This window comes from Schistocerca piceifrons, chromosome 11 (genome assembly GCF_021461385.2).
Source record: "Schistocerca piceifrons isolate TAMUIC-IGC-003096 chromosome 11, iqSchPice1.1, whole genome shotgun sequence".
NCBI classification, from domain to species: Eukaryota; Metazoa; Arthropoda; class Insecta; order Orthoptera; family Acrididae; genus Schistocerca; species Schistocerca piceifrons.
In genome coordinates, this window is record NC_060148.1 from 152,277,634 (window position 1) to 152,304,476 (window position 26,843).

The 26,843-nt window shown below is 42.9% G+C and overlaps 1 protein-coding gene across 1 annotated transcript; it reads left to right on the plus strand.

The window, feature by feature from the left end:
• Positions 1-1,556: 1,556 nt before the first annotated feature.
• On the plus strand, positions 1,557-24,504 carry LOC124719837 (speckle-type POZ protein-like). Its single transcript, XM_047245024.1, has 3 exons — positions 1,557-1,636; positions 21,001-21,575; positions 24,336-24,504. Exons 2-3 carry the CDS (start codon positions 21,220-21,222, stop codon positions 24,502-24,504), a joined length of 525 nt encoding a protein of 174 aa, XP_047100980.1. The 5' UTR covers positions 1,557-1,636; positions 21,001-21,219.
• The last annotated feature ends 2,339 nt before the right edge of the window (positions 24,505-26,843 follow it).

The window sequence follows — 26,843 nt, forward strand, 5'->3', positions numbered from 1 at the left end:
TCTCTGCAGTGTGTCTGTAAACATGGCTTCACAGTTGGCGTTTTGCTTCGACTCCTAATTACAAACTTGCTTCGACTATGGTGAGGGTTTGAGCAAGGGGCACAGTGCACGCTATTAATTGTGTGTTGATGGGCAGCTGGAGTTGCTGCAGGCGACTCCATGTCCACGATCACAGCTACAGCCATCTACATCTGGAAACATCCAGGCAGCTTTTCATCAAGCCGGCATAGAGGATGTGCTCACACTATAAAATAAAATAAAAATTCTTTCTTAGTTTTGCGTTCTACTTTGTCTGTTTTCGAACTCTGGATACCACAAGTTAAAAAGCGCTTCATCTGTTTAGTACTTTTTATTAATTTTGTAGTTGTGACTCTTTAAGCTTACCCGATGGATATGTAGTGCATAGTCTTCGCAGATTTGCCGTGTGATAACGTTGTGCAAATTCCACAGTATTTCCTCGAAGCAACTGTTCAACCTTGCTGGTGGCATGGTACGACGGGCGGTATCCGCACGTCGACGCCTCGTTTCTAGAACACGCGCGCGAAGAATGCGCTGGCGCGGAAATCACGCATGGGCAATGCTTTGCAGGTAGATGGTGCCACACTCCAACGCCCTCTGCCGAAAATCGCAGAGCGGCTCTCCTGCGTGTGTTTACTAGCAGTGCGGCCAGACGTTACTCACCAAAAACCGTACTAGACCAATATGATCACGGGTCTGTTATCGCAAAATCTCGATTTTTCCGTCGTGATTTTGTAGTTGTTCGAACACTAATTCCAGTAATTCAATTATTCAAAAATAAAAATAGTTCTTATTGTCCATATAGTGTATAAAATATTTATTTGCCTTCAATATTCTCCCACCAGTGCTTTATAAATCGCTTCACACGTTTCTGGAACTATTTTGTTTAATGTGCAATTTGATATTCCAGTGCTGTGTTGTAAACTAGAGTACCTCTATCCTGTATCGAGAAATTCCAGTGTCACAGTTTGCCTGTCTTCTGCACATACAGCTTTTCTCAAGAGAGTATTCTGTTTGGTAATATGAGAAGTCACTGTGCTGAGAAAATACTGAAATGCACTCTCATCCACTCGTAAGTAATTTATATAGTAGCAGAGTTGACATCCTCCACTAGCAGCTCTCGTAACAAATTTTGCTGAATGCTTTTACTGTCACGACGTAATGCCTATGGCTTCATCCAAGCAGGTATCCTTTCTTTTTGCGCCGCTTTTCTTCCAAATACGCACACAGTGGAATTGCGGTACTAGCAACTGCAGCGCCTAATAACTTGTTGTTGTCCGCTGTCTTGAAATTTTCTGATAAATATGACAACAACGTAATACCCCTTTTTAGCGCGACGTCAATGATCTTAGTCAAAGCAATTTGACGAATCAGTATGTGATAATATTTCTTTGTCAAAGATAGTGTAGTACGAGCCTAAGCGAGGGTCACGCCTCGTGCCTTCGACCTTCTGCGGCAGCATTCTATGCGGTGTGTGTGTGGGGGGGGGAGGGGTCAGCGTGACGTCAGACCAGCTGCCCCGTCAGTTCTGGAACACTCTCTGGCGACGCGTGGCAGCGAGCGACGCTCAGTTCTTTTCCTACAGCAGGACGGGCGAGAGTGTGTGCGGACACAGCAGGTAGGGATACGAGCGTAGTAATGTTTTCGTGTCGCAAACGTTTGGCGAACAAGAATGGAACTTCCTCCGAAACAAAAGTATTACTCGGCTGATTTCATAGGAATGTATCATTGCAGTTTCTTAGCTCTTGTCACCCAGTTTTTTCAGAAGAGAAGAGACGAAATGGAAATGATAGAATGACTTATTTTAAGTACAACATTTTTACTGCCGAGTTATTTATTTACTCACAATGATAAATTTGCACGAGGACCTCGTTTCGGCGACTTTCCATTACGAACTGTACCTGTGAAGATGGTGTAATAGGTATAACATTGTACCTTACGTCTGTCCACGCCTAAATAGGCCACCTTATGCTGAGGTTTTAGCTGGTATCACGTGCCCCTTGCGGCTTCTTGCAGCGTAAATGTCGGTTGCCTTTTTATGATCTGATCATATCATTTATATGTTTGCTTTTCATTTGCTTCATCCTCCAGCGATGCTATATGTTTGCAAAGGAATTTATATTTCTCCAGAAGTCTGTGATCACACTTAATTTTTCAGAGACAGTATTTTGAGGTATTTGCGCCTACAAGTATTCTGTTATTTTGTGTTTATCACGATAATTTACCCTTTTTCTTTTACAGCAGGAATAAAATTTTAGAAATATTTTTCATATTAAAATTCTCTGATAGTTGGGGATGGACTCTGGATATTTTTCTGTATGAGTGTAAATTTCCATTTTCTCCAAAATGTTCATAGGTTGTCATTAAGGTACTTTGTGTAGAATTTTAAGGACACATATTTTCTGGCTTATAATCTTGACTTTTTAAATACAAGTAGAATATCGAGATACTATTTCTTATCGTATTTGAGCCTTGAAGTTATTAGTAAGAAATGCTGATTTTGTTTTGTTTCCTTTTCTGGTATTTGGCTTACATATGGTGTTGTAACAGGTAGCATGAGCTTGTGATTTTCTTTCGTCTCATTATATTGTCATTTCCTTACTTTTCCCACCTGCTTTATGGTTTTGCATGCTGTTCATGTAACTTTAGAACTATTTTGGGGTTGAAGTCATTTCACTGTTTCAAGTATTGCAGACTTTTTTTTTCTTTTGTATCTCGTTATCATCGAGAGCTAACTTTAACAGAATTTTAATCATTGTTTTGAAATTTGGGTATTTATGCGAATTTGGGTGTCAGGAATTTTCGTTTATGGTGTCAGTCGTAGTAGGTTAGCTCCTCTATATATTTGAAATTGGTGGTAGCCTCTGCACTATTTTGGTGCTTTCAGAACAATCGCAATATACTGAATTATTCACGAGAAAACCAACAATGACCATTAAACGTTTCTATCTCGGAAACCATTCAGAATAGGGTGTACATCGATATGAAGTTTCTTGTTCAACATAAGCAATACTATCACTCCTGGAACCACGTACCTCCCCCCCCCCCCTCCCCCCCCGAGTCACCGTGTAGAAAACTGCTTCCGATTTCGATGAACCTGCGGGGTGAATGTTAAGTTTTTATCGTGGGGATGTCTATAAAATTTGTCGCTCACCTAACAGTTTCTTTACTGGGAAAAGTTGTTTCAACATAAATTGTGACTCTTTCACTTTATCATACGTATGTTTGGTGTGAAGCTGGAGTATCTTCCTTATAAATAAGTCCATACTTTTTCACCGTAATGAGGATGAATCTTGAACTTGGCAGTGTAGTTTATGCAATTGTAAATTTTCCAGACACTTTACATTTTTGAAGCATACGATACGTGAACACTCGACGTCTATATGTGTTTCTTGTCCGCCCCCGGAAGCTGAGTGGTCAGCATGACAGTCAATCCAAAGGGCCAGGGTTCGATTCCCGGCTGGGTCGGAAATTTTCTCCGAATAGGGACTGGGTGTTGTGTTGTCCTAATCATCATCATTTCATCCCCATCGACGCGCAAGTCGCCGAAGTGGCGTCAAATCGAAAGACTTGCACCAGGCGAACGGTCTACCCGGCGGGGTGCCCTCGTCACACGACATTTCATTTCATTTTATATGTGTTTATGGCTGTCATAAGGCTCTCCACAAATAGCTCAGGTGGTGAAAGTAGAGGGTCAACGTTGAAGCCTCGTTCAGGGCACACAGACATCTGATAACCCGAAAGTTCCTTTGGTGGACGCTATAGGAAGCATTTGCTCTGGAAGCTGTGAGGAAATAAGTTGCCGTTGAGAAACAGCACTTTATCGGCAGCAGGCAGTGAAGGTAACTGCATCTATTGCGAGCAACAGAGGGTCGCTGGAGGCCGGGGCTTCCCGGAGCAGGTGACGCAGTGCGACCACACTGGCGGAAAGGTACTGAGGGCAGAAGGGTGGGAAATAGCAGCAGCGAGGCAGACACGACGGCGGAGTAAAGCAGTGGCGTTGATGTCACAAGTACTCTCCGTCACACACTGTAGCGTAGTTGGTATTAGCTGTTTCTATTTTTTTTATTTTATTTTTGCAACATGCTCCTGGTCAACAATAATTTTGTGCTACATCTTTCGGTTTCATTTTCACACAATATACATGATCAGCAAGACTTTGATTCACTCACTTGAATTGCGATTTTTTGGATCGGAATACAAAAATATGCTTATTAGAGTGCATTTCATATGACTCGTATTGTTTGAAAATAATGTTTCACAATAATTACGAGGAGGTCAAAAAGTTTTTACTCTAACAAATAAACAATGGCAGAAATTTCATAATACCAATTTATTTTTCAATATAATACCCGTGTACACTAATACACTTAGCAACCATGCTCAGATAACTTCTGCAAACCATTAAAATAAAAGGTCTTCGATTTAGAGTCTAACCAAGCGTTCATAGTATCAATCACTGCATCATTATTGTGAAATTTCCGTCCTTTGAGGTCATTTTTTATGTTTGGGAAAAGAAAAACTTGTCATGGAGCCAAATCCGAAGAATATGGTGGATGATGTACCAGTTCGAGCTGGCAGTCACGCAGAGTTTCCAGTGTTGCGAGACCTTTGTGCGCTTGTCCGTTGTCCTGATGCAAAAGAACTCCACTCGCCAATTTTCCGCGCCTTTTTTTTCATCTTTATCTCTTTTCTCAAACGGCGCAGGAGGGTGCGATAGTAGATGCATTGATAGTCAGCGCGCTATTGCAAGCAATCCTCCATAATTACCCCTTCTGCATCCCAGAAGACCAATACCATCACCTTGGCGGCTGGTGTTTGCACCAGAAATTTTTTTGAGGGTAGGGGACGAAGGATTTTTCCATTGTTGAGTGTTGTTTTGTCTCAGGATCAAAGTGGTGTACCCACGTTCCGTTCATTGTCACATACCATGCAAGAAACCTGTCTTCATCCGCTTCAGATTGGCGGACGATTTCTTCACAACACTGCACACGCTCCAGTTTCTGATTTGCATTCAAGTCTTTCGGGACCCACCGAGATGAAACTTCCCGCATTCCCAAAACATTCACAACAATGTCAAGCGCACGCCCGTGGGAGGTTCCGAATGTGGTTTCAGTGTGCTGCGATGGTGCTCGGCGATCCTGCAACATCGCATCGTGAACTGCAGCCACTGTTTCATCAGCGGCAACGCTGACACGCCTTCCGCTCCTTGGCGCGTCTCCCACACTCGTTCATCCACGTCTGAAGTCGGACACCCAGTTTTTCACTGTCACATAAGACGGAGCACTCTCCTTCTTAAGTGTATTCCGCATGTCCTGCTCAATTTTCTTGGGCGTCATTCACTTCAAATGAAGATATTCAAACACAGCACATTTCTTGAGTGTCTCGTTATCTGCCATTAAGCTTACACTACGGTATACAACGTATCCTAGCGGCAAAACTAACGAAGCCGGAGCCGCGAAATTTGACTGGCACATCCACAAAAGGCCACCATAAAAGTAGGTGACGTTGTTTGTGCGAGACATTACGGTAACCTACTCTGGCTAGAAACTTTTCGGACCGTCCCTCGTAGGAAAATACGGTGGCATAGGTAGTAACTGTGTACGCTACATGAAATTGTCAGGTAGAATAATGTTTTCCTCATCTTTGACAAACGGTTGCTTATATTTTGGAATAGTTTGACTAGATAATTTTGTGAATTCGTGTTCGTGTATACTTCCATTAAAAGTCATGGGCAGTCAGCTCTGTTGGCGGCGGGGGAAAGGGGAGGGGCGAAATCTCAACACATGGGGGTGGGAAGTTAGTCTCGCCTGCGTATTATGAAAGTATGCCGTTTCAAGGCAACAGCACATCGAAGCTTTGCAAAAAAAACGTCATTTTTGGTACAATTTGTTATAAATAAACGACATGTAATGACGTGTGGGCAGGTAAAGCCTTCGTTACATTTAAGTTACGGTACGGAGGCTGCGCTTGCAATAGTTCATTGTGATGTAGGGGTTATAAGCGTTGAGTTACAGAGCAGATAACTGTGGGAATGATTCGCGTCCTGCCATGTCCAAAATTTTGTACAAATTTTTGACAAAGGCGTATAGAGAAAATAGTACAACGTTTTTCAGTAAGTTCCACGCTAATTCTTGACAACACTTTAATCTCTCTCCTACCCACAGCCCAGTTCACGTGGATGCATAATCTTACACATTTATGAACGAAGTAACTTCCAAGTTCACATACCCTACAGTAAAGAAAAAGCATAACTTCCAGTTAACATCAGCTGCGATGTCATATCGTTACTCTTCCATCACGTTCCGCATACCGTTAAGTTATTGAAAACCTCTACGAACTCTTTCATATGCCACAGACGAAAAGAATATACATTGAAGCGCTAAAGAAACTGGTACACCTGCCTAATATCCTGTAGGGCCCCCACGAGCACGCAATGTGCCGCAATACTACGTGGCATGGACTCGACTAATGTCTGAAGTAGTGGTGGAGGCAAATGACACCATGAATCCTGCAGGGCTGTCCATAAATCCGTAAGAATATGAAGGTCTGGAGAACAGCACGTTGCAAGACATCCCAGATATGCTCAATAATGTTCATGTCTGGGGAATTTGGTGGGCAGCGGAAGTGTTTAAACTCAGAAGAGTGTTCCCGGATTCACTTTGTAGCATTTCTGGACGTGTGGCTTGTCGCATTGTCGTGCTGAAATAGTCCAAGTCCGTCGGAATGCACAATGGACGTAAATGGATGCAGTTGATCAGACATGATGCTTATGCACACATGTCACAGTCGTATATAGACGTATCAGGGGTCCCATATCACTCCAACTCCACATGCCTCACACCATCACAGAGCCTCCACCAGCTTTAACAGTCCCCCACTGACATGCAGGGTCTATGGATTCATGACATTGTGTGCATACCTGTACCCGTCCACCCGCTCGATACAATTTGAAACGAGACTCGTACAAGCAGGCAACAACATGTTTCCAGTCATCAACAGTCCAATGTCGGTGTTGACGGGTCCAGGCGAGTCACAAAGCTTTTTGTCCTGCAGTCATCTTCCTTAGTTTCTTTTCTTCTTTATTCTGGCCTTCTTTGTTATTGTTTCAGGAGTTTTTTCAGCTTCAGCTACAAATTGCCTGTCCGTTCATGGAGCCCACTCACTATTTGACACCTAGTCCATTCATGCTATGTAATCTGCTTGTTACTTCATTATTAAAACATATTATGACAATCAGACCATCATGAAGGGGTGACCTACAAAAAAGAAAAAAAAGACAGTTTTAGGCAAGCATTCCCAAATTGCAGCTATTGGAGCTTTCATTCTGTTTTTGTGTTTTGCCATGTAAATATTTTTCCAGGGGTTTAGAATCTGAAAGATCTCTGTATATTGGCATTAGTTCCACAGTAACAGATTGTGGCATGAGGTGTGCATGTGCCTGTTTTTGTCCATTTTCTTTTGTTTTTCTCATCTCACTGACATTATCACTGTTTCTCCTGATGAACAGACCATAATATTGTGTAAGGTTTTCTATCTTCGATTTGTTGTCAGCCTTGTCCACCAACAGCTATGCCAATAGAAAAGTTTTTTTCTATCGTGTTCTTCTCTTTAGCACATACGCTACACATTCCATTTTTTAAATTTCAGTTTCAGCATATGGCTTAGCAGTCACAACAAAGTCACAGATTCCACAGTAGTGAATGTATTGCAGACAGCATCTAGCAACTGACCTACTAAAAATAGAGACTACCTCCCTACATTTCATACCATCACTGAAACCTTCAAAGTTTTTGTCACATTTGTGTTAGTCTGCGTTACTGACTTAATCTTGGCAATGTTTTGTCAGACATTCGTAGTTCAGCACGTTGCTCATATCTACAGAGGTAGCTGTGATAACTTCAGTCAGCAATGTGTGGCGTCACGTCTGCCAGGAACCGTCCAGTGCAGCAACAGTATCAGCAGTTTATTTCGCTGTCCTCACATAGAAACTTCACTTTGTTAGGCCATTGTACAAACACTTGTAATACCTCTCGGACCTGACAGGTCGCAGTGGGAGATCCATCATAGCACACAATATCTGGGCTGCTTTCTTCCCTTCCGAATACACCTCATGTCACGTGCAAAGCGAATATCTACTTCCCTACATTTTATGCTTGTTACAGGAGATGTCATTATATAGGTTGATTATAATTAAAGTTAAACTTTAATTATAAAGTTAAACTTTCAAAACGCTGTACAAGTAACACCACTGGTCAGCATGAAGTCAAATTGCAACGGAATATTAACGGAGAAGGGGAAAACGTACGGCAGAATAAAAAAAAAAAATCTATGGCGCTGTATGTGTTAGAATACGTAAATGAAAACACCTGTTATGCGCACGACCCACTGAAGTTGGTATAAACATGCCGGTTACACGGCTTTTCCTCCTTTCGCGTCTGCGACGTTTGCCATGACTGCCTCAATGCAGGATCGCGCTCTGCTTGTAAAGCTGTACTACTAGAATGACGACTGTGCACGCGTCGCTCTGCTGAAGTTCCGGACACTTAAGGGTTTGAAAAAAGGCGTCGGTGCGATGACTGCCGTGGGTCCGGAGGAAATTACTCGGAAATTCGAAAAGACGGGTTCTTTTGGTGTACAACCTGGTAGAGGGAGGAAACGAGTTGATTCGACGTCAGTGGAAGCAGTGGCCACTGCAGTGGAGGGGGAGACGAGTGGTGGTGGGCAAATGTGTGGTGCACGGACATTTGCCCAAACACTGGACACACCCGTGAGCACGGCGGGTAAAATGCTACGAAACCTCCTTCTTTACTAGCCATTCAAAATTATCCATGTACACTAGTTGTTTCCACACGCAAATTAACCAGTACCATTCATCATTAAAAGGTCACTGTGTGGTGCGGGTTTATGGCATCATTTATCATAGGGCCATAATTTTTTCGAAGACACAGGTGCTTTCGGTCCTGTTGCCCGTACCTGGTAAGCGCTGTGTGTGTCTTTGGCGCAACCACGTCATTCCAGCACTCCAACAGCCTGGATGTGTGGATGGGATCATTTTTATGCAAGATAGCGCTCCTCCGCGCATTACAAATCCAGTTAAGCAGCTGCTGAAGCGCCATTTCGGAAATGCTAGAATTATCAGCCGCCATTTGCCTACATCCTGGCCGTCCCGATCACCTGATCTCAATCCGTGAGACTTCTGGCCGTGTGGCCATCTGAAAGATGTTCTGTTCACTGTTCCGATTGCAAACTTAGCTGCGCTGAAGGCACGCATTGCGCAACACATTCTGAAAGTGACCCCGGAAACACTTCGATCAGTTGTGGAACATGCTGTTTCTCGATTTCAACTTTTTGCCGTAAACGGTGGACAGCGTATTGAACATGTTCGGCGCCAGTCAGACGGAAATTAATAATCCGATTTGATTTTGATTGATGCTTTTTATGCGGGTTTTGGCCTCGGGAAAATAGAAAACCGATGTGAGTGATGCTTTTTATGCGGTTGTTGGCTTCAGGACAATTAAAAACTGATTTTTCCCATACGATGTGATATGACCTTGCCGCTGTGGATGGACTTACTTAAGAAACAGTATAACACCTGTACACCCATGCACAATGAATAGTACAGTTTATTTAACGTCAAATGTACACCTTAGGCATTGTCGTATGACTCATTTGTCATTTGTAGTCGAGCACCATTAAATTATGTTTACAGCGCCGTCTATTGCTACGTTTTGCAACTATTTATTTTTCTTCTGCCGCGTATTTTCCCCCTTCTCCGATAATATTCCGTTGCAATTTGATGTCATTGTGACCAGTGGTGCTATTTCTGCAGAGTTTCCAAAGTTTAACTTTAATTGTAATCACCATGTACATTTCGTTTCTTTACAGACTTGACATCCCACTACAGGTCTGCTGGATAGAATTCGTTCTTACTTACGTCTTCATTAAATGTGAGATATTTTTCACTAGTACAGTATTTACATTAGCAACAGACAAATGCAATTGTGAAAGGATGCACTTACTAATAAATGTAGCCGTTGCTTTCACTGTTTAAAGCACCAACATTTTGTTAATAAATTCTCTATAAGATGTTTCAACTTATTTTTGAAGTACAGCCTGCCGGACTTTCAGGCCTAAACCCACTTTGCCGCAGCGTAACAGGTTTTTCATTTTTACAGAGTCCATCAAAATGTTTGTACTGATTACAGTAAAACTTACGACTTTAATTAAACTTATTCGGTTTTGGTGCTTTATGATGTCAAATCGTTGAAATACGCAGTCACAACAACTTTACAACACGGACTCACACGAAAAACGTAAGTAAAGTAATCTATTTGTATTAACAGAAAGATCGATTGTAATAAATCCCTGGTCATAATACTGTCCATAATTTCTTTAAGGATATTATACAAATGACTTGCTATGGAAATAGCGGCGCCAAAGTGAAGTAACAAGACACTGCACGCAAGATTTTGTGTTTGATGGTAGCGTGACAGGCATTCAAGAGCTACATATTATGCTTTAGAAGGACATTTAAACACCACAGTAGTGAGATAATACACGCAAAGCATGAATATTTTACAATAAGGAAGAATCGCATAATTTTATTAAATAAAAAAATCCATTTTCTGGGCGCTCATGACACCAGCTCCCTTTACACTTAATTTGTTTGTGATTCGTAAGCTTCCTGACATCCCTCTGTAACATGCATTTTGGTAGGAGTAAATCTTGTGTCGCTTGCAGAAATGTGAAAATGCACACTAATGGCTAACTTTATAGACGGTGTACTCTAGATGAAACCACACAACTGGCCGAGCGGTTCTAGGCGCTTCAGTCCGGTACCGCGTGACTGCTACGGTCGCAGGTTCGAATCCTGCCTCGTGTATGGATGTGTGTGATGTCCTTAGGTTAGCTAGGTTTAAGTAGTTCTAAGTTCTAGGGGACTGATGACCTCAGATGTTAAGTTCCATAGTGCTCAGAGCCATTTCAACCATTTGATTTGAAACCGCACAACGCTGCATCAGAGATCTTTTACCAGGAGAATAGATTAACTTGCGAGTATTATAAAGATGCCTTAGAATCCCTGGAGGGAAGGTGACGTTTCATTCGAGACAATTTAGGGGTCGATGATGTAAATTATGTGTAAGTCCCATAAAGACAAGAGAAAATCTAGGGCTCATACAGTGACATACAACATGGATGCTCTACTTCTGAGTGTCGTGACGTACCATCTACTATGCAGCACAAAGTGCCCTCTGGAGTAGATGTGTTCTAAAAGGTTAGAAGAGTCGTAATGATCAGGATCAGTAAGGATACAGCGACCCAGGGCTCAGACCAGCATTAAAAAGAACACGAAGACGTGTGCAGGATTAGCGAACATTTGTCTGCTTCTCGATTCAGTGTCGTTGTTCTTCACACACATGCATATGTAGACCCTGATCAGGTTTCCCATCTCTGCAGTAAAATAGACTTCCGTGATAGTCACAAGAAATTTCTCACGAAAAGTTATACCTCACATCTGTTAACACAAACTGATAATTTTCGCATCCTGATGAACAACTCTCATATCGTGATGTCTCTTTCAGGTAACACACCACGAAAAATCGAAATCATTTCCAGAAATGTGTAAGGCAAATAATAATTAATTATAGATTAGACCCATCATGATGTGTGTTGTGGGTATTTTAAGACTGCATATTGAGATTAGGATGTCGTGGTGAAACTGTAACACATGGCCACTTTTAATGTTTTATGTTGTAAATCGAGAAGATTAAGTACCGACTAATCACAGTAGTGCCAACATTTATTCTAATTTCGGAACTCATGATCACGTGATCAACTTACAGAGTTTTATTTCTTCGCAGTAGACAACTGGCAGAACTGCGTATTGACACTGAAGAGCCAAAGAAACTGGTACACCCGCCTAATATCGTGTAATGACCCCGCGAGCACGCAGAAGTGCCGCGACACGACGTAGCATGGACTCGACTAATGTCTGAAGTAGTGCTGGAGGGAATTGACACAATGAATTCTGCAGTGCTCTCCATAAATCCATAAGAGTACGAGGCGCTGAAGATCTCTTCTGAAGGGCACGTTCCAAAGCATGCCCGATACGTTCGGTAGCGTTCAGCTATGGTGAGTTTGATGGCCGGCGGAAGTGTTTAGCCGCAGAAGAGTGTTCCTGGAGCCACTCTGTAGCAATTCTGGGCGTGGGTGGTGTCGCATTGTCCTGCTGGAATTGCCCAAGTCCGTCGGAATGCACAATGGGCTTGCAGGTGATCAGCCAGGATGCTTACGTATGTGTCACCTGTCAGTCGTATCTAGACGTATCAGGGTTCCCATATCACTCCAACTGCACACGCCAATCACCATTAAACATCCTCCACCAGCTTGAACACGCCCCTGCTGACATGCAGGGTCCAAGGAATCATGACGTTGTCTCCACACCCGCACACGTCAATTCGCTCGATACAATTTCAGACGAGACCCGTCCGCCCAGACAACACATTCCCAGCCATCAACAGTCCAGCGCCGGTGTCGACGGGCCCAGGCGAGGCGTAAAGCATTGTGTCGTGCAGTCATCAAGGGTACAGTAGTGGGCCCTCGATTGCGAAAGCCCGTATCGATAATGTTTCGCTGAATGGTTCGTACTCTGTCACGTTTTCATGGCCCAGCATTGAAATCTGCAGCAATCTGCGGCAGGGTTGCATTTCCGTCACGTTGGACGATTCTCTTCAGTCGTCGTTGGTCCCGTTCTTGCAGGTCCTTTTCCGGCCGCAGCGATGTTGGAGACCTGATGTTTTGCCGGATTCCTGTTATTCACGGTACGCTCGTGAAATGGTCGTGCGGGAAAATCCCCACTTCATCGCTACCTCGGAGACGCTATGTCCGATCACTCGTGCGCCGACTATAACTCCATGTTCAAACTCGCTTAAATCTTGATAACCTGCTGTTGTAGCAGCAGTAGCCGATCGAACAAAAGCGCCAGACACTTGTTGTCTTACACAGGCGTTGCCGACTGCTGCGACGTATTCTGTCTGTTTACGTATCTCTGTATTTGAATACACATGCCTGTACCAGTTACTTTGGCGCTTCAGTGTATAATTTAACAAGTAATGGCTTAAGTCTCACTGACAGATTGAATCCTTTAGGTATCTGCATTTTTGCCAGCAAGACGGTCAGGTAACTCCTTGGTTAGAAGGGACGTGTAGATGTTCTTTGCATTTTGAGATTTAGCCTCATTGAGACAATGAGTCTCACCGAGTTTTTAATGTTCTTAACACTAGCAAAACCCTCTGGGACGGTGGTGCTTTTGCCCGCCATACTTGCGAGTGTGTAACTTCAAACAATATCATATTCCCTAGTATCATTATCATCAACTTTGTTCCATAGCAATTGTCAGACCCAAGTAACTTCGCTGACGAATAGATTTCCGTGTAGCAAATAGCCAGTCACCCATTCCGTCCTACTATCGACCAGTGTTCCGTTGAAGCTACAGCAGATGCATTCAATTCAATTGGCTCTGAGCACTATGGGACTTAACTGCTGAGGTCATCAGTCCCCTAGATCTAAGAACTACTTAAACCTAACTAACCTAAGGACATCACACACATCCATGCCCGAGGCAGGATTCGAACCTGCGACCGTAGCGTCCGCGCGGTTCCAGACTATAGCGCCTAGACAGATGCATTCCGTACTGCATTTGAAATTTAATTTTCTTACGAAGACTAGACAGCCATCCAGCATAGCAATTTCACCAAGATACAGTCTGGAATACAACAGTCGGTATCGTTGTTTGGTACTTTGTGTAACTGATTTTCATGTTACGTATCTATCCACTCCCGTTAGCCGAGTGATCAGCGTGGCTGAATGCCCCACCAAGGGGCCCGGGTTCGATTCCCGGCTGCGGCAGGAGATTTTCTCCGCTCACGGACTGGGTGTTGTGTTGTCCTCCTCATCATTTCATCCCCATCTCCAACGCACAAGTCGCCCAATGTGGGGTCGAATGCAGTAGGTACTAGCGCTCGGCGGCCGAACTTCCCCGAATGGGGGACTCCCGGCCCACAATGCCGTACGCTCATTTCTGTGTTAAATAATACGCCTACAGAGCACAGTATTGCATCCAGGACAACTGGGAAATTCTGGGAAACGCGGGAATTTTTAAAATTGACAGTTTTTGTTGTTGCAGTTTTCAATTAATTTTTTGTAATTTTGCTTTATACCGCTGGCACAGAATAATACTGCAGCAATAAACCATAAACAACACAAGAAGACCCAAATAAAACTCAAATTACAAAGAAAATGCGCCGTTTACAACAACAAAACAAAGTACACACACAAGCATCTGCCTACAGCAAAATGTGTCACAGCTTTAGGGCGAAGACTATGCAGTATTTCGTAACAACAAACTGCTTTCGCCTTCGACGAGCGTTATGTCACAACTCTTCACGTTTGTAACAGATTGCGGGAAAATATTGTGAATGGTGGTTTGGGAAGCGTTACTTTCGAAGTAGATTTCCTTTCACGCAAGATGAATTATGTTACATGTGAGAACGTGTGATGAATTTGTTAAATTTCGAAGCGTTTGATTCTCATTCAAAACTTAAGGGTTTGAGAAGCAGCCATTACGAAAAATTACACGGCTCGAAGACCAGCCATTTATACCATTATTTAAAGTTTTTCTGGCACATTTGTGTTTGATATATCGTAAAGGGCAAGACACGCTAAAAAAGAGCAATGTTATATGAGAAAGCATAGCTTGTCTTGTAGTTGTACTGTATGTGTATTAGTTAAACCATTAAATTTTCTTATTTCTGTGTTCATGCATCTGAAGTGATACTTAGGCCAGTTTATGTATTGCCTAAACATCTCATTCTGTTTTAGACTTATAATGTCCTCACAGACGCAGAACTAGTGGGATGTGGTGGTTGACACAATATCTCTCTAGAATGCACAGTCTTTTTTTCTAAGTTTATGTGTGACGTCATGCCTCTGTTGTTATAATCTAGTGCTTATGCCTCAAATTTCGAATACCCCTCTGTATGAGTACAGATATCCTGTATTACCATTTAGGGTCTGGATTTTTCTATATTTTCCAAATTTTTAGTCTTTTATGTATTTTTCCAGTCTATGTAAATGAATAAAAATGTATACACTTATCAGCCAGAACATTACGACCACCTACCTAACAGCCGGTATGTCCACCATTACCACGGATAACAGCCATGATGTGTCATGGCATGGAAGTAATGAGGTCTGGTAGGTCTCTGGAGGGAGCTGGCACCACATCTGTACAAAAGTCACCCAATTCATGAAAATTCTGGGGACGGGGGCGAAGAGCTCTGACGTTACGTAGAACCACATCCCAGATGTGTTTGATCAGCTTCAGATCTGGCGAGCTGGGGGCCGTCACATCAATTAGCACTCGCCACTGTGTTCCTTGAACCACTCCATTGCACTCTTGGCCTTGTGATGTCACATTATCTTGTTGAAAAATGCCTCAGCCATCGAAAACATGATTGTCATGATGGGGTGTATGTGGTCTGCAACCAGTGTACGATATGATACACTTCGGCAGTCAGGGTGCCTTGCACGAGCTCCACTGGATCCATGGATGCCCATGTGAATTTTCCGCAGAGCATAATGGAGCCGCCTGCAGCTTGTCTCCGTCCCACAGTACAGGTATCGAGGAGTGGTTCCTCTGGAAGATGACGGAATCGCGCCCTCCCGTCAGCATGATGAAGAAGGTGTAGGAATTCATCAGACTGTGCTGTGCTCTGCCACTGTGCCATGTCCAGTGCCAGTGGTTACATGCCCATTTCAGTTGTAGCTGCCGATGTCGTGGTGTTAACATTGGCACGTGCATCGGTCATCGGCTGCGGAGGACAATCGTTAGGAGTGTTCAGTGCACTGTGTTCTCTGACACACTTGTACTCTGCCCAGGGATAAAGTCTGATGTTAATTCTGCCACAGTTCGCTGACTGATGTATTTTACCAGTGTGCAAAGCCTACAATATACAACACGTCGAATGAGGGATGGCCAACCAACGCACGACGTCTGGACTTGGTTTCACCTTGGTTTCGCCATGTGCTGAAGACACTCATGACAGCACTCGTAGAATACAAGTCGTGCAGTTTCCGAAATACTCGCGTTGAGCCACCAAGCCATCGCAATTAGCCCTTGGTCAAACTCAGATAGATCGTGCAACTTCTTCATTCTATATATGGACAACACATTCACTCATACTACATGCACCATGTGTGTATCTGACTATCAATCGTTTCTCGCTAGGTGACGCTGGTATATCCTGGACAGGTTTATATCGATAGTAGGTCGATGGTCATAATGTTCTGGCTGCTCAGTATATGTTCTTATTGCTTACCTTCCTAGGTTTCCAAACCCAGCCAGAGTGGGTACTTGAGTGCAGAGTTTAGCCCTATCTTGAGTACAGCTATCTGTCCACAGATTATTACAAAATACACTACTGGCCATTAAAATTGATACACCAAGAAGAAATACAGATGATAAACGGGTATTCATTGGACAAATATATTATACTTGAACTGACATGTGAATACATTTTCACACAATTTGGGTGCATAGATCATGATAAATCAGTACCCAGAACAACCACCTCTGGCCGTTACAACGGCCTTGATACGCCTGGGCATTGAGTCAAACAGAGCTTGGATGGCGTGTACCGGTACAGCTGCCCATGCAGCTTCAACACAATACCACAGTTCATCAAGATTAGTGACTGGCATATTGTGACGAGCCAGTTGCTCGGCGACCATTGAACAGACGTTTTCAATTGGTGAGAGATCTGGCCAGGGCAGCAGTCGCCATTTTCTATATACAGAAAGACCCGTACAGGACCTGCAACATGCGCTCGTGCATTATCCTGCTGAAATGTAGGGTTTCGCAGGGATCGAACGAAGGGTAGAGCCACAGGTCGTAACACATCTGAAACGTAACGTCCACTGTTCAAAGAGCCGTCAATGCTAACAAGAGGTGAGCGAGACGTGTAACCAATGGCACCCCATACCATCACACCGGATGATACGCCAGTTTGGCGATGACGAATAGAAGCTTCCAATGTGCGTTCACCGCGATGTCGCCAAACACGGATGCGACCATCATGATGCTGTAAACAAAACCTGGATTCATCCGAAAAAATGACGTTTTGCTATTCGTGCACCCAGGTTCGTCGTTGAGTACACCATTGCAGGCGCTCCTATCTTTGATGCAGCGTCAAGGGTAACCGCAGCCACGGTCTTCGAGCTGATAGTCCATGCTGCTGCAAACGTCGTCGAACTGTTCGTGCAGATGGTTGTTGTCTTGCAAACGTCCCCATCTGTTGACTCAAGGATCGAGACGTGGCTGTACGATCCGTTACAGCCATGCGGATAAGGTGCCTCTCATCTCGACTGCTAGTGATACGAGGCCGTTGGGATACAGCACGGCGTTCCGTATTACCCTCCTGAACCCACCGATTCCATATTCTGCTAACAGTCATTGGATCTCGACCAACGCGAGCAGCAATGCCACGATACGATAAACCGCAATCGCGATAGGCTATATTCCGACCTTTATCAAAGTCGGAAACGTGATGGTACACATTTCTCCTCCTTAGACGAGGGATCACAACAACGTTTCACCAGGCAACGCCGGTCAGCTGCTGTTTGTGTATGAGAAATCGGTTGGAAACTTTCCTCATGTCAGCACGTTATATTTGTGGCCACTGGCGCCAACCACGTGTGAATGCTCTGAAAAGCTAATAATTTGCATATCACAGCATCTTCTTCCTGTCGGTTAAATTTCACGTCTGTAGCACGTCATATTGGTGGCGTAGCAATTTTAATGGCCAGTAGTGTATTACTCCATGACCACATAACGATGACATCTGTTTATATTTTCTTGTAAGTTAAGAACTACAAATACAATCCAACTAGGACTGTCAGAATTTAAGATAATATACACTCTAATGATACAAGATGGAAATAGTCTTCGAAATTCTGATCAACTGCAGCTGTCAGAGCTTAGATCCGAGATGGGTGTATGTATGTATGCAACATATGGAAATAATGTTCGAGGAACTGAGTTAATCCTGTTATAAACACATATACATAGCTCTCTTGCTATTTTCGTGTGTCACGGTTTCTCGCTCTCGGTTTCTGCTCCCAACACCCCAGACCAACGCTGGGTGGAAGCATTTCTGGTCACTAGTGCAGACATAACTCGTATGTACATTCTGCATCCAATCTGATGCAGTTGATTCGATCTCTGTCAGATGAGAACACAGCGCTGGAGCGGTCGAGCAGTGGTGCACAAAAACGCACTATACGGGGAGTTGCCCCAACGTTGGCCTCGCCTGCGACGCAATGCTCAAAATCCTACGAAACATCCTGCACTGCTATTCGTACAAAATTACCTATGTTCAGCAGCTGCTTCTTGCTGACCTGCCAGCAAGACTAATTTTCGCTCTGGAATTTCTTGCTCACATGGAAGTGGAAAATGAGTGGCTATGGAACACTCTGTGGACAGACGAAGCCCATTTCCATCTCCAAGAACATGTGAATACGCAGAATATGGGCAACAGAAAATCTGGAAGGCCATCAAACGATATCACTTCATTCTGCAAAGCTGACCGTGTGGAATCGGTGGAAGGCATCGTTTATCGCAAGGCCGTATTTTCCCGAAGTTGATGATGTGAGAGTCCTTCGCGCACCAACGTCATTCCAACCCTTCAATAGCACGTATGTGTGGATAGGATCATTTTTGTGCAAGATGGCATTCTTTCACACATAGCACAGCGAGTGAAGCAGTTGCTCAGAGCCAGTTCGGGAATGGCTGAATTATCAGCCTGGCCACCAGATCACCTGATCTTGATCCGTGTGACTTCTGGCTGTGAGGTTATCTGAAAGATGACACGCTCAGTGCTTCAGTTACAAACCTTCCTGAATTGGAGGCACACATGCACGACGTAATGTCAGCGTGACCCCCGAGGCACTTCCATTTGTTGTGGAACACACTGTTTCTCAGTGTCGACTTGTGGCACAAAGCGGTGGACAGCTTACTGTACGTGCCTCGCGCCAGTCTCACGACAGCTAGAAACAGATGTCACGTTGCGTTTTATGCGGGTTTCGGCCCCAGCACAATTAAAAACCGGTTTTTCCCATCCGATGTGCTACGATCTCGGCGCGGTGGGTGGGCTTGCCTAAGTAACACTGCCACATCTGTTAAGACTGCCAGACTTGTGCAGTTGCGCACATTGAACAGTACAGATGGTGTAATGTGCTACCTAAGCCGCAGACTTCGTATTGCAGCTGACTTGTGATTTGAAACCGACCCCATTTTAATTTAAGAGCTTTACAGCATCATCTATTGGCAAAATGTTCTTTAGCTTTTTTTTGTTCCATAATGTGTTTCCCTGTGTCAATAATGTTCAAATCTGACGCCATTCTGAGCAGTGCCGTTTTGAAAGTGAAGATTTAATTACGGACATCCTCTATATGGGAGGAGCATCACACACACACACAAGCACACACGCGCGAGCGCGAGAATGCTTTGTACCGAGGGAGTAATCGGAATATATCGTAGAGAGGAGTTCTGCGTCTTTAGGGTAACGACAAGATATAGGAAAGGGGATAACTCTACACTTGCGTGTGTGTGTTCTCATTACCTCTATGTTCGCGAGAAAAGGGTGGTATTTAAGACAAAACTCAAATAACGAAATCAATACGTTCTCACTAAGAGGATCCTATAATGAATGCAAACAAGTTTACAAGGAAAGTTGTGATGATTATTCGGAAAGTGAGATAGTACACAGATCCCAATTAAACACGCCTTCTGTCATCTCATAGGTAAGAACTGAAATGAAATCAAAGAAGAACCTCACTTCCCAAACTTTTGTTTCGAGATAAAATTCAGAGAGATCATGATATTATGTTTAGCATTTCTCATATACAGCTGCGGTGTGTAGCAACCAAATATTAGATTTGTTATCCTTGGCCTTATATTCATTTTCTATTACATGATTCTGATACATAGTAATTATTCCGCCGTAAAAGTTTTAAAGTAATGAAAAAAGTACTTCCTCTTCAAGTAGGTTTCAAATTTTTGTTTAAGAATTCCGTGTATTTGGTCGTTAGCTCGGAGTGGGGGAACATAAACCAATTATCAGCAATCGCCAGTGAATGTCCAGATCAATTAGTAGTGGGGCATACAGGTTACATGTTGGAATATCAGTCACTGGGTAGTTCACCACAAAGTGTATGCTGACACTAATTGCATTGAACGTGAGCATGAGCAGAGAAAGGCTTTGGATGTTTGAAACAAAATAATTACACAATGGAGGAGTAATGTCAATGAAAACTATCCTTTTATCAGTATTATCTCCAGTGCTGTGATAAGGGGAGATCAATTCCAGAACGATAACACATATGTTAGTTGGACGGCTGATGTGTTCTATATTACTGGCTCAACATTTTTTCCTATTCGTGGTTGGGTGTCGTCCTCTTGGAATGTGTCGAGTGTGTTGACGAGTCACAGTCGGATTGGTTAACTGACTGTGTGATCCAAGTCATGCAAGACAACGTACAGAAATAGCTGTTAAGAGCAGTGTAAACAGATTCCTTAATACAATGAGCGATTAGTAAGATACATCGTTTACTGTAGCTATTTATGACGTTCTTAGTAGTTTGCTAGACATCGATTTTGGTGACTGTGCGGTAGCTACAAATTTACGGAGCTACATCTCCAGTCTGTCTGAGAACACATTGTGGAAAATCTTCTAAATTGGGGCGAAGATTTCCAGCTGTTCACCTGTGTAGTTTGACATACCAATGATAACTTCGTGTTGTAATTCATCTGTTATGGGTAGCTTTTCCGAACTGTTTCTTGACACAGGTCTCTGTACCATATACAAATGTTGAGGGTGCTGTTGTAAGGACAAAGAGCTGCTCAGTGGTGACATGTTTCAGAATCAACCACCATGTTGGCCACCAAGAAAGTTCAGGAGACCGCAGCTGTGGATCTGGGTGCTCTCCTCGATGAGAGTGAGGGCGCCATAGTGATTCTGGCGGCAGGGCAGACGCGTCTGGTGGCACACAGGGCAGTCCTGGCAGCCAGGAGCCCCGTATTCGCGGCCATGTTCCAGCACGACACTGGAGGCCAGCACAGGTGAAGTCAGCATCACGGATATGGAGGGCCCAGTTTTGCGCCAGCTGCTGTCATACATGTACACACTCCAGGCCCCCCAGCTGTCCAGCATGACCCCACAAATGCTGGCAGTTGCTGATAAGTACGGCTTGTCGGCCCTGAAGGCTGCTTGTGAGCAGCAGCTGGCCACTCAGCTGACTGTGGAGAATGCAGCAGCCACAGCTGTCCTGGCAGTGAGGCACTGCTGCCCAAGCCTGACTCCGGCTTCAGTCGCCTTCATAAAAGACCACAACTTCCGGGTAATGGCTACACAGGGCTGGGCAGACATGATGCGTAGCCACACTGAAGATTTGATTGAAGTGAGTCGCCTGCTTGCTGAACCACCAGAAGAAATCAGGTAAATATGAGAATATGTGCTTATCTGTGTTGCCCAGTGCTCTCTCTCTCTCTCTCTCTCTCTCTCTCTCTCTCTCTCTCTCTCTCTCTCTCTCTCTCTCTCTCTCTGTGTGTGTGTGTGTGTGTGTGTGTGTGTGTGTGTGTGTGTGTGTGTGTGTGTGTGTGTTTTCAAGTTTACAATGTTTGCCATTGAATTTCCTTGCATGTGTCCACACTGTGAAATACATCTGTTGACAGCTACAAAAGCCACTGGCTGATAGCTCACAAAGCTTTCATTGTATTCTCATGACTGGTTCACTGGATCTCTGGATGGAACTGTGTTTATTAGTAGATGAGTTAGCTACGAAAAATCAGGGATGAGCCAAATTTTTGATAGCTTCAAAAATTGTTTTTATCTTCAACATGTTCCATTTGTTTGCAGTAATTAATTTGTTACATTGTGTATGTACAACACATTGTTAGATGTTGGCATCTGGTTTCCAAACAAAGATTATGGTAACAATGCACCCAGCGGGTGACATTCTTGCTGTGGTCACAAAGATGTGCTGCTCACTACAGTAACAGACATGACTGTGTGTGTAGTTTGTAGTTAGGCAGGAGCGTGTTTGGAATTTGTTTTGCGTGACATACAGGTCACCATAACCTCTTTACAGTAAGAATACTTCAGGTGTTTCGTGTCACTGTAGCTGCTGGTGCTAGAGGCAATAAGATCGCTATAAATGGCATACTGCTGGATAAAGAGAAGTTGAAGATAAAAAGTAAGTATGTCAATCTATACCAGCACCAAGAACATGTTAGTATGTTGAATCAACGAGGGCAGCATCATATTTACAGTTTGCATTTGTCGTGTTACCATGCTGTAAGCGCTTACCTGTCGAAGCTTTTTGGTGCAGGGAAGTATACCACTGTTACCTCACTCCTAAATCAACGTCTCTCACTATGCATTCAGCGACGAAGACGACACCTTAGAGCTGACAAGCGGACATCTGCACACTTCAGCATTCTACAGTCTAGCAGTTCCAGCTTCCACAAACATCCCATAAAGTGCCAACAAAAGTGGTGATTGCATTGGTGGATATTAAAACTCGGCATGTCCTAATAAAAAAAACCGCCTACTTAATAGTGTTACATATCAGTCAGTGTAATCAACGGCTGGCGTTGGCTATGAAGTTTTTCATGACAGTCTTTGCCTGAAAAGCTCTCGGTTGCCACATCAGATTCGAATAAAACTCAAACTTTCGATTGTATCCTCCACCATAGTCCTCCCTGATGGTGATGATGGAGGAGTTCTCACACTGGTGCTCCTCTCACACTACCACGGCATGTGTCTGCCACAGTAGAGGACAATACCACAGGTCAGTGTGTTGCAGTATTCGCTTCCACTTCCTTAGTACATGTACGCAATATGCCAACAGTTTTGGTAACACATTATTCTATTGACTGCCACCAATATAACTTTTAATGCACATCAAATGAAATATATCAGGCACTAAGGAAAATGGTATGGTTCTCAGTCTGGTTGTGTGTGCAAGCCATCCAGTACACAAGGTGCTGCAAGCACAGGGGCAGCAGGGTGTAGCAGTTTATTCCTTGTGTACCCACAAGACATCAGACCAGCCCACACAACAGTAACACAGCAACTTTGTGTGGGCCACACATTTCCTTCTCCTCTCTGTTTGTCGGTGTCTCAGAATGTGTGCTACACTTTGGTGCTATTTCTTAGTTCTTACATGAGCTGCATGTATTGTACAGTGTGTTCAGGAAGCTAAGGTTGGGTTATAGGAATACATATAATATGTACACAAGTGCTTGAATTGTTAATTTACTGTGAGGCTATAGGTCTTTCTGATGTAATATTTAGACATGGCCGCCACAATAATCTATTTCAAATAGTGTTAGAGCATGTGCAATGCTTGTGCGTGCGTGCGTGTGTGTGTCTAATGGACTTAATATCATGGTTATATCTGTAATATGTCAACAAACTGTTTTCTGCAAAGCTCTAATTTTCTCTAATTGGTGATGGCATGCCCAGAATTTTACTAACTGGACTGATATTTTATGCTGCCATTTGAGGACATTGCCATCAAATTCCTAGAGATTTGATTAGGTTGGTTGGTTGGTTTGGGGAAGGAGACCAGACAGCATGGTCATCGGTCTCATCGGATTAGGGAAGGATGGGGAAGGAAGTCGGCCGTGCCCTTTCAGAGGAACCATCCCGGCATTTGCCTGGAGTGATTTAGGGAAATCACGGAAAACCTAAATCAGGATAGCCAGACGCGGGATTGAACCACCGTCCTTCCGAATGCGAGTCCAGTGTCTAACCACTGCGCCACCTCGCTCGGTAGATTTGATTAGTTTTGTGTTTTCCCTTTAAAGTGTCAGAAGATATTGCTGTTCAGAGATTCAGTGTTAGCTGTATTAAGTATATGTTTCTACAGAGGTCAACAAGTGGTTAACAGTAACATCCTGATTTCAAAGGAACTTTGTGTCTAGAATGAATTATTGCAAAATGTGATGACTCACTCATGAGTTGAATTGTAGTAATGGTACGTGAATGAAAACTTTGATGAGAGCATACTGATATACATACATATCTTTTACATTGACTTTCAGACTATTCCACATCGCAGATGGGATGCTGCTACTTTTTTAATTTTTCACTGGACAGATGCTTATTCATACAGTTTCATTGCTATGACAATTACCTTCATTTGATTTATGTGTTTACAGTAGAGTGTAAGAACTTCAATGTTCTGTACAGGAGTCTTTCGGTCGAGGAGAAAGGCAGGAGGCTGATCCAGGCAGCTGAGGAGGGGTCAGTGGAGGAGATACGGACTCTGCTCGCCGCAGGTGCTGACTTAGGAGTGAGGGACAAGTACATGGGGACCGCCCTGCATTGTGCAGCGCCAACCAGCCTTCATGTTCTTTAGAGGCACGAAAAATAGTGCCTCAATATGTTTGGTATTGAGAAAAAACTTTAATTTGCTTTTTACATAAATAAACATATATTTCAATGTTTGAATTTTATTTCTTCTTCATAGGTATTTACAAAATCTCAGAAGTATACCACTCTTTTATTTAACCACAAATTTCTAACGCACACAATAATCTCACATCACATTTGGTCGACATGTATTTTACAGTGTATATTGCTTCTATATCACTAATTGTATCATACTCAGGTTATTTATTAGTCGTGTTGTTACTTATACACAAAAATTTACTCTTCCTGTTCCACCACTTCATTCAAAGTGCCACATGTACAGTTTCCACAGACAATGGGAGAATGATTTTTGCACATAAACATCTTAGACTGACTACAACAAAATCTGGTAACAACATTCCTTTTTCCTGCATACATAAAGCAGCGACTCTTCCTTGTGTTTGCAGGCTCTTCCAGTTGTCAATTTTACTCCTATTTATAAGGTGCCAAAAACATTTTGGGATTGTTTGCAAAGGTAAAAATGTGGAATGCTGTAACTCTTAAGCTTCCTGTAAGTTGTTGAGACGACTGTTTCAAACATATCCTTCTTGGTTTTCTTGGGTTTCCTACATTGGACTGCAACAATGTTTGAGCATTTTTATTTTCAAAGTGCCAGTGTAAGTGATGTGTTTCTGCAAAAGTGAAACTCCTATTGGAAAACTAGTACACCAATTACCAAAAGTAATATTCCATTTGAATCCATCCAAATTTTCTACCAGTTAAAGCATAATGTTATATACTTTATTTGACACCTTGTAAGGGCATCTGATTGTGTTCCACCAACTGATGATGTGAGAATGATGTGGCCTAGCAAATAGCAAAGAATTTCAAACCATACTTGGCTGGTTTGTTTGTTATGTACTGAATTAACAATAACACGGGCCAACGAAAAATGTTTTTTTTATGAGCTGAATCCAAATCTAGCCCAAGTTTTTTTCTATCGTCCATGGATTTCGAGCATTATGCTTTTTATTACACAGTATAAAAATCCTATGCTATATGGTAAATGGGGAAATTAATGAAATGCTTTGTTACAACATAAGCATGGTTTGTATTTACAGTTGTTTTTACTTAAAACAATGATATGCGTTAATAGAGTTTTCACTTGTCAGGTGCAATAGGTTTGTATTTTCTTTCTCTTTTTCCTTGAAGCTTCTTGAGTAGCTTTGTCTACGATGAGTTTCTTGCTGAACTTCTTGGTAAATTGACCAACAGTGGTCCCCCATCATGTTGGTGTTCCAGCAGCCTTGGTAGCGTTTTTCCATCACATTAATGTCCTGGTGTAATTGCTCTCCATGCTCCTCACTAACATCTCCCATATTGTGAGGGAAGTAATCAAGGGGATTGTTCAAAAAGTGAACTTTCAGGCTCATTAAACATTCTAAAGTATTAAACTTCTTTTTTACATTGTAGCTTTAATAGAAACATATTCTGGGTCTTTTTCATGTCCTAAGAACTTTGTAACGACTTGCTTGAATGATAACCATCATTATTTCTCATTTAAGGTCATTGTCGATTCAAAGTTAATATCATACATCAATTTTCTAATGTCAGGTCTGACAAAGATGCTTTCTTTTAGTTTAGCTTCTGAAAGGTATGGAAACTTTTGGCAGAGATACTTAAAACATGGTCCATGTTTAGGCAAAGTCTTTACAAACTGTTTCATTAGGCCTAACTTTATATGTAGAGGTGGTAGGAGTACATTTAATTGGATCTGCAAGGTTTCTGCATAGAATGTTCTTCTCAGCAGGTTTTAAAGACTTCCTCACAGGGCAGGTCTTTCTGCACCAGTGTTGATCCCTAGCACTCCTGTCCCATTCACATAAGAATCATGGAAATTTGGTAAAGCCATCTTGCCGACCAAGGACCATTCATGTTACTTTTAGATCGCCACGTATCGTCCAACCATGAGCAGAATAGCCTATTTCATTTAACACTATTTCCAGGTTTTCGTAGATTTTTCATTTGTACAGAATGTCCAACAGGTATAGATTCATACATGTTACCATTTTCTAATACAACAGCCTTTAAGCTAGTTTTGGATGAATCAATAAACAGCCTCCAGTCGTCCTTTTTGTATTCAATACCAAACTCAGTCATAAGATTGCGAGATTGCGAATGTCTGAGCAGTACACTAAATCACCTTGTTGAAAAAGCTTGGAAAATTGCTCCTCTCTCTTTCTATACATATATATGCTGGTTCCAACTGCTAATAAGTTTTATTTTAATCTAGAACCAAGCAATGTAGCTTTTTCTTTCGTTAACCCCAGATCCATAACCAAATTG